Source organism: Clarias gariepinus, chromosome 4, assembly GCF_024256425.1.
Source record: "Clarias gariepinus isolate MV-2021 ecotype Netherlands chromosome 4, CGAR_prim_01v2, whole genome shotgun sequence".
In the NCBI taxonomy this organism is placed as follows: Eukaryota; Metazoa; Chordata; class Actinopteri; order Siluriformes; family Clariidae; genus Clarias; species Clarias gariepinus.
The window spans coordinates 33,827,410-33,839,795 of NC_071103.1; the positions used below are offsets into that span (position 1 = coordinate 33,827,410).

At 35.0% G+C, this 12,386-nt stretch overlaps 1 protein-coding gene across 1 annotated transcript; it reads right to left on the minus strand.

Annotated features, from left to right (window-relative positions):
* Positions 1-405: 405 nt before the first annotated feature.
* Positions 406-12,386, minus strand: LOC128520700 (coagulation factor XIII A chain-like). Its single transcript, XM_053495055.1, has 16 exons — positions 12,328-12,386; positions 11,253-11,423; positions 10,795-10,974; positions 10,105-10,356; positions 9,877-9,995; positions 9,483-9,590; positions 9,088-9,265; positions 7,835-7,970; positions 7,317-7,420; positions 6,920-7,008; positions 6,585-6,738; positions 6,301-6,330; positions 3,485-3,715; positions 3,067-3,227; positions 2,292-2,428; positions 406-783 (listed from the first exon to the last, which is right to left on the minus strand). Exons 2-16 carry the CDS (start codon positions 11,389-11,391, stop codon positions 633-635), a joined length of 2,169 nt encoding a protein of 722 aa, XP_053351030.1. The 5' UTR covers positions 11,392-11,423; positions 12,328-12,386; the 3' UTR covers positions 406-632.

Here is a 12,386-nt window from a genome sequence, read left to right on the forward strand (position 1 = left end):
AATGTATCTAGAGCATGTCAACAGGGATGCTAACTTTTTCACTTGGAAAAGATAATGGCCGACTTAGACTTTAATGCTACAGAGAGATTAAATAAACAAAAAAGTTTTGTGTCCATATATTTTACTTCCTTGGTGATATGTACACCCTTGCCAGCAATGTTCAATGTTCACAATAATCACGATAAAAAGATAAAATTTGCTTTGCATGTGAAATTTATTGTTAATATGCGTTAGTAAAACGAAAACAGGATTAATGTATATAATCAGTAAGGCTTTATCAGTAATTAAGTATAATAGCAAATCAAATGCAATTATTCATTTTTAAGTAATCATGTACATAATTAAGCATTATAACCAATAATAATAACCAATAATCAGTATAATTATTTAGATACTTCTGAATATTTTCACGAAAGAAGATTTTGTATGCAATCTCCATGTAATGAGTATAATATTCATCAATAGAAAAATTCAATAATGTAATTAAAAGAACACTTATTTGAAGTAATTAGATGAAAACTTAAAAAAGATTTATTGTTTACTGACATCCAGTCTCTCTCTCTCTCTCTCTCTCTCTCTCTCTCTCTCTCTCTCTTTTTCTTTCTCTCTCTGGGTGTGCATCATCTTCCTGCTTAGTTCTCTGCATGCTGTATGACGATGTCCAGGTGTCCACATACGTTTCTTAAATGAGCACAATCCAAGCAGGCCACCAGTGTCTTGGCGCCGGCCTGAAGAGGCTTGAACGACTCAATCCATTTTATTTTAGTACCTTGGTGAATGTTTCTATAAAGCAACACACACACACACGCACGCACGCACGCACGCACGCACACACACACACACACACACACACTGTATTAAATTATAATTAGTAGGTTATCTAGGTAATTATAGACATTTTACTTTAACTGGGTTCTTTTCTGTAGCATGCCACCTCAGGAGACCACGAATCTCAACAAAGAAAATGCAGGAGAATGTTCCGGAGTCTCCATCAGCATCACATCATCAGTCAGTTAAGCCCCAGCCCATGAGCAAGCTTAAGCCCACCTGTCAACCTTCAGAAAGTTGGGAATGAAGTAGCTGAATGGTGTTTAGGTATATCTTAAATATTTAAATATATATATATATTTGTTCCATTAGATACTAAGCAACTACAGGAGTTGCAGGCTTTGGACAAATTTGTTGGACCTTCACCACAAGATAAGACTGATGTAGCCGGTGAGAGAGAACTTTTCCTGGCATTGGCCCGTTCTTGTAGCCCTTACATACAGCAGGCAACCAATTTTCCTTTAAATTTTTCTCCTTAAATCTCATTTTTGACTGTTGTTTTTTTTTTCGCTGGAAGATTGTCACAATGCTGTGGACTTTGTGTAACTTCATCACTTTAGGTTTAAGTTGTATAAATCATCACTTTAAGTTGAGCAGTGTGACACTTAATATCTTTGTCAGGTTGGGTGACATTTTATATCATTTAGTGTCTTGATTTGCCAGATTTTGCTGGTGTCTGTTATATTGTGTAAATTGTAAACTTATTACACTGTATGCTGTTAATTGAAGATTTTTTTATATGTTCAATAAAACTATAATATTTCTCATTTGTGTTTCATGCACCTCATCTATATCTGACTTTAATCTCAGTATGGTCTTGGCTCATTTGCTTCTCCTTTAAATGCAGTTCTGTTTCTCATGTACATCTCAGATTTCTTGAGTGTTTTTCTCAAAAGTATGTCTCGCTTTGTGTCTCAGTTATGTCTCTTTGTTTCTCCTATGTGGGGTTTAAAAGTATGTCTCGCTTTGTGTCTCAGTTATGTCTCTTTGTTTCTCTTAAGTGGGGTTTGACAATAGAAAAGACAAAGTTGAGCTTGTCTCATGAGACAAGAAAAAGCTCATTCTGGCAAAATTTTGCCATGAGACCACAGCACTTTTGAATGGATGGTAGTCATGGTGTAAGTTCAATAAAATACATTAGGATATGCTACAATAGGAAAATAATTACCTTTGCTACTATGCAAAGGTGCTACTAGTAACTCCACCTTACTTTAGCTGCACCACACTCCCATTGTTAATTGTTAATTCCCAAATTAAATTCCCCAAAATTGTCTATTATTTCCTGATTAAGGACAAAAAAACATTCAGCTGTAATTCAAGCATGTTTTTCACAAAGAGGGCCCAAGTTATATAACAGTTCAGTATATATAGGGGACATGATTGCAATTTTTACAAAGCCTTATTCTAAATACTTTAATCTGGCCTGAACCAGCTGATTTGCTTTTCACCCGTTAGTGTGTTACCTGTATGTTTTGGTTTTCACAGGAAAGAGGTGTATTCCCTCCATGCGCACAGTGACATCAGTCAGGTCATAGCCAAGTGTGTTGGTGAAGCTCAGTATCGCAAACATATCCTTTCCAACATGAGAGACTTTGCTCACCTGATGGTCAGTAAGTACAATTACAATCATTGCAAAACCATACTTCAATACACCAGACATGGTGTCGCAGTGTCCAATATCATAATGATAACTTGAATGAATGGAATTTTAAAAAGAGTAACATAAATATTGCTATCTATAATAATACATTTTTATACCAAGGTTAGTTGTAAACCCAAAGGATATAAGGAAAAAGTACAATATAGTAGGTAAAAGAAGAAAAAAAAATCACCCCCGCCCCCATCCTAAAAATGACCTGTAAACTTAAAGCCATTTCACTTTAAACTATGGGTGACATGGCACTGGCAAATAAACTCCAGGATAAAGTTGTAAACAGGCAAAAGTCAGGAGATGGATACAAAAAATTATCTTTATCACTGCCTAGAAGTATAGTAAAGTCTATTATTAAAATGTGGAAAGTATTTCCACTTCCTGGATCAAGACATCATTCCAAACTGGATGAAAAATTATATATTAAAAAAAAAAACGGAGAAAATTGGTTAGAAAGAAATAATTTTTTTAGATTATATTTTTCATTTGGGTGTTAAAAGTAAATACTGTATAAAACTGTCTATTTTCATTTCAGACTGCAAAGCAACAAAATGACTATACACACACACACACACACACACACACACCTCAAGCCGGAGGGGAGGGGGTTGCACATGGATCGATTTCATGGCGGTGAGGGACATGTTGGTCTCATTGATGAGGGCATATACAATGAAGGACAGGAAAGACTGGCCCATGATAAAGTTCGTGTACATATCTGCTGTCACGGTGATGACTTCCTGTTTAGCTGTATAATACAAGTGGACAGTCTCAAAATCATCATCCTCTAAATAACACACTTGATCAGTTAATGCAATGTAAACAACAACTGTAAACTGTTCTCAATAAATTAAAAATAAATTGATATTATTTAATATCATCCTTTTTTATTTATTCTTTTTTTTTAACTCAAAACATGGAGTAGTAAGAACCAGTATTGTTTTATTTTTCCTGGTAAATCATGAATAAGATTCCTTTTTGTTTGAGTATAATAATCTGACTCACTCTCTAAAGCCTGCAAAGACACATCATGGGTGATGAACGAGAACTGGGTTCGGGTGGCTCCAGTGTAGTATTCCACTTTGCCTGTGATTTTGCAGGTGATGGTTCGGGGCTCATTGCTCAGGTTGTTAAATGTCATGGTTAATATTATGTCCTTGTTGTTTTTTGTAGCATCGAAGTACAGCTGTACATCAGTGTCTGGCAGTATGAAGCGATTGCTGCCAAAAACACAGTCTGTGCGAGAGAGATGGGTATTAGGATACACAAGTGAAAGCCATGCTTTACTAAAAGTCTTTTTTTTTTTTTTTTTAAGATTTATATCAATTATGACACCAAAAAACAAACAAACTCCAAGGTTAGTCATAGCCATCTATTACTGGTTTACATTGTTCATTCATTTATGCTTAGTTACTGCTGGGTCATGTTTGTGATGGTTGATATTAAGTTATTACAGTTATTTATATTTTAGGAAATTAAATAAATTATTTTATTTATTGTGGGCAGGTAGGGAAAAAAATTCTGTTCATACTTATATAAAAAATCATATTTACATATTATTCATCATATAATCATATTATTAGGTATCCATCATACAAATAGAGATCCAAATATTTGGAGCATTACATAATATACTTCACTTATAATTTAATAATTTGTTTTAAGCACAATTGTGACACCTTAATTTTTTTAACTTTTTGTTTTGCTTGGATACATTTGCTCTAACTTTAAATGTAATTAATTTATTTTATTTTCATTCAGACAAATGTATAAATAACTATTAAATTTGGAGCACTAGGATAGACAGTATGCTCCAAGGCCATTATCGACACACCACCGAAAAGAATATAATTTGCAAGAACTACTCCTGTCACCCGATATCTCCAAAGACTTTTTAATTTTTGGGCAGATGAATATGCTTTTGGATGTTTATGGATGTTGGATTTTCTTTTAATTTGACATGTGAACTTTTCAGCTTGTCCTTTCTTCAATTTTCCAATTATTACAATTCAGCAGTGATTATAGGCCTACTAGACAATAACCCAAGGGAGAGGTGTGTAAATAAGTTTAGATAGATTACTTTAATTTGCATTATTTGCTCTGCTAGTTAAGAATGAACCTCCTCTCTAGTTAAGAGGTTGCCAGGCGGAACATCTGATCTGCAAATTTGACTTGGCACATGATATGCAGGATGATCTTTCACACACCCCTTCCATTTTTATCTGGGACTGGCACTAAGGATGCCCTGCAACCTAGTTGGGCTGGGTATGGGGGCATTGGCTGAGAATCAAACGTTTCGCATGGCAGACAAGAAGTCTACTACTAAGCCACCAATGCCCCCTGCTCTGCTCATAATAATTGTTTCTAATAAAGAAACAAATTACAATTTTCAAGAAATTAAATCTAAACTTATTTTCCACTCTCTGAAGGAGGTATCTTCTGTCAGTAGATAGAAAAACCTGTAAATGCATACTGCGCATCCTTCAAACTGTGGGTGCGTTCTAAATCAAGCACTGATAAGTAAGTAAGAAACTTCGGCAGATATTTGCCTAAAGTTTAACTTGCAACATAAATTAAATCAAAATGTTAAGTAGAAGTGATGTTATGAACAGTTATGTGCCAGATTTCAAAATCTACTTTTAAAATAAGGTACTAATTAGCTGCTTGCTTAATGTAAACAAACACCTGCACCAATATATATTAATTAGAATAGCTAAACTGAATATTTTTTCTTGGATAACATCGCTGAAATAACTGCACTGAACTGGTACAAGCGAATTTTAATAAACTGAAGTTACTCGAAGACAATATCTTTATCTAATCTACTTTCTTAATTTCTTCTCTGTGATTCACTCTTTGATTAATGAACATGGAGTGTTTTTGGCTGATGACAAAAGAAGTACAACTTAGTGTAAACAAGAGGTAAGATACTCAACCTTATAAAATGGAATTCGCTAAATGGACCTGTGCAAATATTTAATTAAAAAAGGCTGCAATTTATAAAACGTAATATATGGATGGTCAGTAATTTATGTACCGTTTGTCACTCATTTAAATATTTGTTTATTTTTTATTATTTGTGATATTTTGTGCTATTGTTTAAATCACAATTGCGATATGTGTCAAAATAATTACAGTGAGAAATTTTGACCAAAGTGCGCAGCTCTACTAAAAATGCAAAGTGAAAAAAGGCGAGTGTAATTTAACTATGTCCAAAGAAATTAGCCTACCCTTTAAACCCTCAGTGATTTATAGGAAGAATGGTCTCAAACAGAACACATCAACTCTATGTGAAATTTTCTGCATTATACTGCACCGCTCTTGAAGTCTTAAAACTGATTGGGTAGACAGTGTTGATTAATTTTTTTATAACAGTAGCTTTGAGCTATGAGCTCATTCTCAAGGACAGGGATGATAAATGCTCCCTACAATCAAGGGCTAGTTATAGACAAATTAGAAACATAAATAAATGAACAAATTGGAAAGGATTCTCCAGTGCTAGCATTTCATAACAAAGAAAAAAATGTTTTCTTAGTTGTGATTTCTTCCTGACAATATTATCATTTCTTCCTTTTTATTATTTAGATCAAGAGACGAAAATAAGAGAGGCCAATGAGGGAATGTCCCTTTATAGCACCTTGTTTTTGGCATTAAAGCTCCACATCCCATAATACCACCCAATCTACATCACCGACACAAGTTCACCTGATTACCGAGCATAGTCATCTGGATTAAATTGTTTTCTGTATATAATTTTGCCCATATATTTATTGGTTTCATGTCAGTGTTGGTGTAAAGCTTTATTAATAATGCTGTCTTACCTTCCTCTGGTGTCTGCCGGCGTAACAAGCCTAAAACAAAATGATGACAAACTGTTTCATAGACATTTCAACAAACAGCGGTCTAAAACTACAAATTGTTAACAAATTTGATATATAGGTGATTATAAATGAAAAACATAATATATTGTGCTTAAATAAGAGGAATAAAATGCTTTAGGACTTGATGGTAAACACCCCCAGTCAAAGTGCTGCTGGTATTTATAAATATTTATAAACTGTCAATGCAGTAATAACTACAAATGTAAAATAACAGAGCAACTTACCCTTAATATTTTTGTAAGAGTTTGTGATATTGTTATAATCATTGGAGCCGATCATTTTTGTCAAAACCAACTTTCCTACATAGTTGCTGTCCTGAAAGATAACACTCATGTTTCCATATTGGTCTTTCTGATAGAAAATCACATCACTGTTGACCTGGTGACGAGAAAATATTTTACAGGATCAGTACCTTAGACTGGAAAACATATAATGCTTCTTGGAGATAAAATATAATCATATAGTTTCCCTTGAATAATAGCTAAAACCACTTAAGAAGTTTAGGAAATCATTTGAGATTTTGAACTGTTAAAAAAAAAAAAACAGATATTCGGCTCACCTCAGCATACACGAAAGGTGCATCAAACGAATAGCCCAGAGTTTTAGTCTTGATGGCTGTCACAGCTGTAGGACCACAGCGGTAATAACCTAACAAACAAAAACAATTATGCATCTGTATTACATCTCACTTCATTTTCTGTGGTATTGCTTTATTATATCATTAAAGTATAGAAAATGAAAATGATTTGTGCTTTTTATGGTGATGATTGCAGATTAACACAAGATTAAGGAAAAATTTTTTATAATATAGTCACACTGTTCAGTGTTTTTTTTAAATCACTGAACGTTTAGTATACACTCTGCTTTGCACCTGACTATGTAGGTCTGTAGTGAGCTTTGTGGATTCGTAGTTACTCCATTTGAAATAAGTGATTTCATAATGAGTGAACTAGTACCATCACTGATCTCCTGCGGAGTGGCGTCAACCACCTGCCAACCAGAGTAGATTTCAGGCATGCTTCTCCTCTTTAGAAACACCTCGTTCCAGCAGTGAAAGTTCCTGCAAAGACAATTGTTTTTCTATAACATGAATGAACTAGAAAGGACAAATGCTTTTCTTGCAACATCACCAGCAAACTCCATGAACACAGACACGGGGCATGACAGTAAGCCACCTATTCCCACAAGAATGTCATTTGCTTACAAATGACACTACTGTTCATCTCGCAAAGGCTTGCTCTGGCATTATGTCTGTTCAGTCTAACCTTTTTTTGGAATTTTGATCACATTCTACCTCGTTTTACTAATTTACTAATTTATTTTTGTCTAGTTTAAATCTGTTTGCTAATTTCCTGACCAAGTACCTATTTCACATTTCTGATTTTAAAAGTTTAAAAAGTTGTAACCATACTAGCCAACAACTCAAAGACAGGATTAATCAACAATGAAACTTGCACTCTTCATATTATCTCACCAGATGCTGTCTGAACCATCTGTGTCCAAACTCCCATCATCGTTCAGAATAATATCAGTTGTCAGCTGGCCACCGCTGTCATGTGCAGAGCAGTAGTTTGTAATCACCCGTGCAGGAAGGCCAAGGCACCTTAGAACTGCAGTCAACATTGGATGAAAAAAGGTCAAGCATCATGCAGTATGACAATATGATCTATGTCAAAGTCTACAGCTATGGTCTACCGTGTACTTCACAAAATACAACACTCCTCTGGGCTATATCATAAAGAATAAGACCATGTTTATTGGTCTAGAAACTGCTGCATATGTTATCCATCTGTAAAGAACCAAGAAAGTTTTAACAATTTAAAAGTTTGCGAATCAGGTACACATCACCAGAATAGACATTGATGTTATACAACTTGGACCCAAGTTTTGACTTCACTCACTTATTTTATATACTGCTTAATCCTGTATACAGGTTCCCAGGGGGCCTGGAACCTATCCCAGGAGACTTAAGACATGAGGCAGGGCACACCTTAGACGAGGTGCCAATCCATCACAGGGCCCCCACACAAATACACACACTCGCACACTCATTTACACACCACGTGCAAGTTGGGAACAAAACTGCAAACAATAGTGCTAACTACTAAGCCACTTTTTTGACTTGACTTGACAAAATCACAGAAGACTTCGGACTCAACTTCAACATCAGTGACTTATGATTCCATTTGAACTCATGCTCTTTAACATTGAAAAAGAAAAGATGAGGCATCATCAAATCCTGGTCATATTTACCAGTGTGCAGCAAATGAATTTCTTTATTTACAACGAAATAAAGTAAATTGGCATTAGTATCATTTCCAAGGTCAACCTTCAGCCACTAGAAAAGGTTGAAAGCTCTTTGTGGTAGCCATGCACCCAAAGTTAAGCTTAAGATTCAATTCTTTGTCACATATTAAAAAAACAGTAAAAAAAAAAAAAACAAAAAGAAAGAAAATCCATATATTCCAGTTAGGAAGCTGGGGTCAAAGGTCAGGCACAGCCAGGATGGAGTGCCCATGGATCAGATTAGAATAAGGGCTCTGCTCAAGGGCTTAACAGTGGCAACTTGGCAGTACTAGGGCTTGAACCGCTCAAATCTTGACCTTCTGATCAGTAACACAGAGCCTTAACTGTATGAGCCAGCACTGTCTACTTGTCTAATTATTTATTTCCTGATCACTGTAATGTGATGCATAAAATATTGTAGTAGATATGTGCTATACTTACAGGTGTTGTACACTCCAGCAAACACCCAACATTGGCCATACTTCACAGACACACCACCTGATGAATAATACTGGCGCAGAATCTCTACACTGCCAGTCCAGGCCGAGGGGGCAGTTCCTTCGCCGAAATCGCTACCCCAGTTGCCCACTAGGACCCCATTATCAGCCAGTGAGTTCATCTGAAAATGTATAGACGTTTAAATCATTGACAATGTTATAATGTTTACTGGCAAATGTGTTTTCATTAATAACTATAAGGAAATCACGGTTGACCATTTTTCTCTTTTAATTAAAATGTAAATAAGTAATACATTTTTATGAAATATAATGCGAAATCAAATTACTTATTTCAAGGTAAATTTTATTTGGAAAATTATTTGATACTAAATGCCATACCAGAGCTGAGGCTTTCCGAACCACTTGTTCCGCATTTCCTCTGTACTGGAGGGGCATTTTCCCCAAATCCATAATGAAAATGCAAGCTTCCAGTATTCCTTTTTGAAACTAGAGGACAATGTATCTATTAGATAAATAAAAATGCTATGCATATGAATTTTAGATTTGTGATGCCCAAACTCATTGGATTATACAAGTATTTCTGCTGTTATTCTTCTGAAAGGGCTTTTTAATCAGCTGATTATCATTATTATTATTATTATTATTATTATTATTATTATTACTATTATTATTATTATTATTATTACTATTATTATTATATTTATTATTATTATTATTATTATTATTATTATTATTTAGATATGTAATAAGCTGCAACAGTGTAACTTCTTGCCTGTCCATAGTTCCATGGTCGTGTGCCAATATCAGTATACTCTCCATTGTAGATCATTCCTACATCATTTAGCACATACTCCTGCCTCTCATTTTCATCATCCAGGTAAACCTGATCCACTGTGAGGCAGCATGAATACAAATCAGCACTGATATTTTCATCTATACTGGATAAATGAGAATTTTGTTAAACATACTAGTTATATTATTCTAAGTCCATTGTACTTACTACGTGACCATGGGTTGAACAGCATGTAGAAGTCGGTTGTTTGATTTCTCTGAGATCGTTGTTTTCCATAACCAGTTATAACACTGACATAGGTGCTGTACAGACCCACAATGCCATCAGCAGCTGGTGTGATGCCCACCTTAGTCTCAGAGTTACTAATCTCCACTATACGGACATTCCAGGCGTTGGTCTGGTTATTTCCACCAATGGTTAGACAGATTAAAGTATGTTGGGTAACACTGGGGTTGTTGCCTATAAGACAAACATAGCAAACAATGTTTTTGGCTGAAGAGCCAAAATATACCCCAAAACTTTCATCTCTGTTGCGATAAAAGGAAGCTGCCAGTGACAACTAAGTTCCATGCTCATGTCTCTACTTCTCAGCAAGCTTAATGTCTAATGCTTGTCGTCAGTGATTTAATTGTGGTCACCTCACCGAGTTGTCTGACAATTATCAATTCTATTCTATTTGTTTAGATCAACCTCCTAAAAGATCACCATAATCTATGTGCCTATTTTTTAATCTAGGTATTATATAAACAGTAAGGACTCTAATGCTTATTTGTAGACCTTACATTAAAGTCTTAACCAAACACAGCCTATGATTATAGAGTCTTCTTTATCCCTTTCATTTGAGAAATGTAGTGTATTCAGTTTCACATTTAATGTAAACACAAAGTGGCGGCTCACCAATCACAAACTCGATAAAAAACATGTCCATTCCCGGGTTGAATGGGCGATTGAAGACAATGCCCATGATGAACTCTTGTCCGCGACGGATGATCAGCTTGCTGAGATTGTACGCTTTAGTATGATGGGCAACCTTGTTCATGTTCTCATACATGTTGATATTTGACACAACGAGATTTGCTAAAAATAAAAACACCTGTTCATGCTTCATGCTTTTAAAAAAGCAAATACTCAATGAATTCATTTAACAGACAAATACCATAACTGTAGGTTAAAATAACTTACTACTACTACTACTACTACTACTACTACTACTAATAATAATAATAATAATAATAATAATAATAATAATACACATTTTCCTTGTGTCAAATGCTTTTGTGTAAAATGTACAAAGTGTCAGATATTCCTAACTGCCTAATTACATATGCCTAATTACATCAAACTTTATACCGTACCACCAGGTGGCATGGGGGCCCGAGGTCCTGCTTCACTGAACAGTTCAACCTCAGGCAGGGTGGAGTTCTCTTGGTTGTTGCAGGAAATCTGATAGTTCAACCGGCCTTGGGTTCTCTCATGTGTGTTGAACGCCGGCATTGTGTCAGGACACAGGTGGTCTTCAGTATTTCCTGTGCTCAGATTTATAAGTTGTTATAATAATAATAATAATAATAATAATAATAATAATGATGATGATGATGATGATGATGATAATGTGGATGCGAAAATCTGTACCTGAACAACTTACTTAGATTATTGATTAGCTAAATTAGCTCATAAACACCATTAAAATACAAATAAAAACATTATTGTAATTGGGAGCCACTATATTGGATTTTACATTGTTGAACAAAGCTTGTTAATGAAAACAGAAACTCTACACCACACTAAAACAGAAGAACAATACCACAATCATGCAATCAATTTGTGAGTTTAAATAATTGTACTTTTTTTTTTATTTTAGTTAACCCAGACATCAGGTGCAAAGTTGCATTGGGTGCAAAGGAAAAGTGTACTTTACATAATATTTGTGAATATGAAGTTTTTCTTTTACCATTTAACTTCACTAGATGTTTAATAAGTAACATCTATACTTTCTACTGTGCATCACATTATGTTTCTATAAACATATTTATTTGTAGAAGGATATTAAATTATGGATTTAGGACTTAAAGCTATCTACTTCTTCATGTTTACAGGGTCATGGGCCTGGAGCCTATGCCAGTAGACCTGGCACAGAAGGCAAGGTATACCATGGTCAGATTGCCAATTAATGACAGGACACACACACACACACACACAAAATTCACAATTTGAAATGCCAATTTGCCTTATGTGCATGTTTTTGGACTGTGGGAAGAAACCGAAGCACCTGGATGGAACCCAACACACAGGGAGAACATGCAAACTTCACACACAGACCTGAGACTGGAATCGAACCAGAGCCCCAAGTATCTTTTAATCTGATGAACTTCTATTAATCTGATTAACAATTAACAGCAATATAATATTAATAAAACGCCATGGACTCACCTTTTGTGTTGAAATGTAGGATGCTCTGTTAAGGAGGCTGTGTGCAGCTGTACCCAAAC

Bases quoted from the DNA above. Each gene is read 5' to 3' on its own strand.
- LOC128520700 (XM_053495055.1), bottom strand. From the start codon at position 11,391: ATGCCGGCGTTCAACACACATGAGAGAACCCAAGGCCGGTTGAACTAT. The intron at 9,266-9,482 runs GTATGGCATTTA...ATACATTTTCAG, and splicing joins TTCGGAAAGCCTCAGCTCTG to ATGAACTCACTGGCTGATAA. The intron at 3,716-6,300 runs GTAAGACAGCAT...TCTCTCGCACAG, and splicing joins CCGGCAGACACCAGAGGAAG to ACTGTGTTTTTGGCAGCAAT.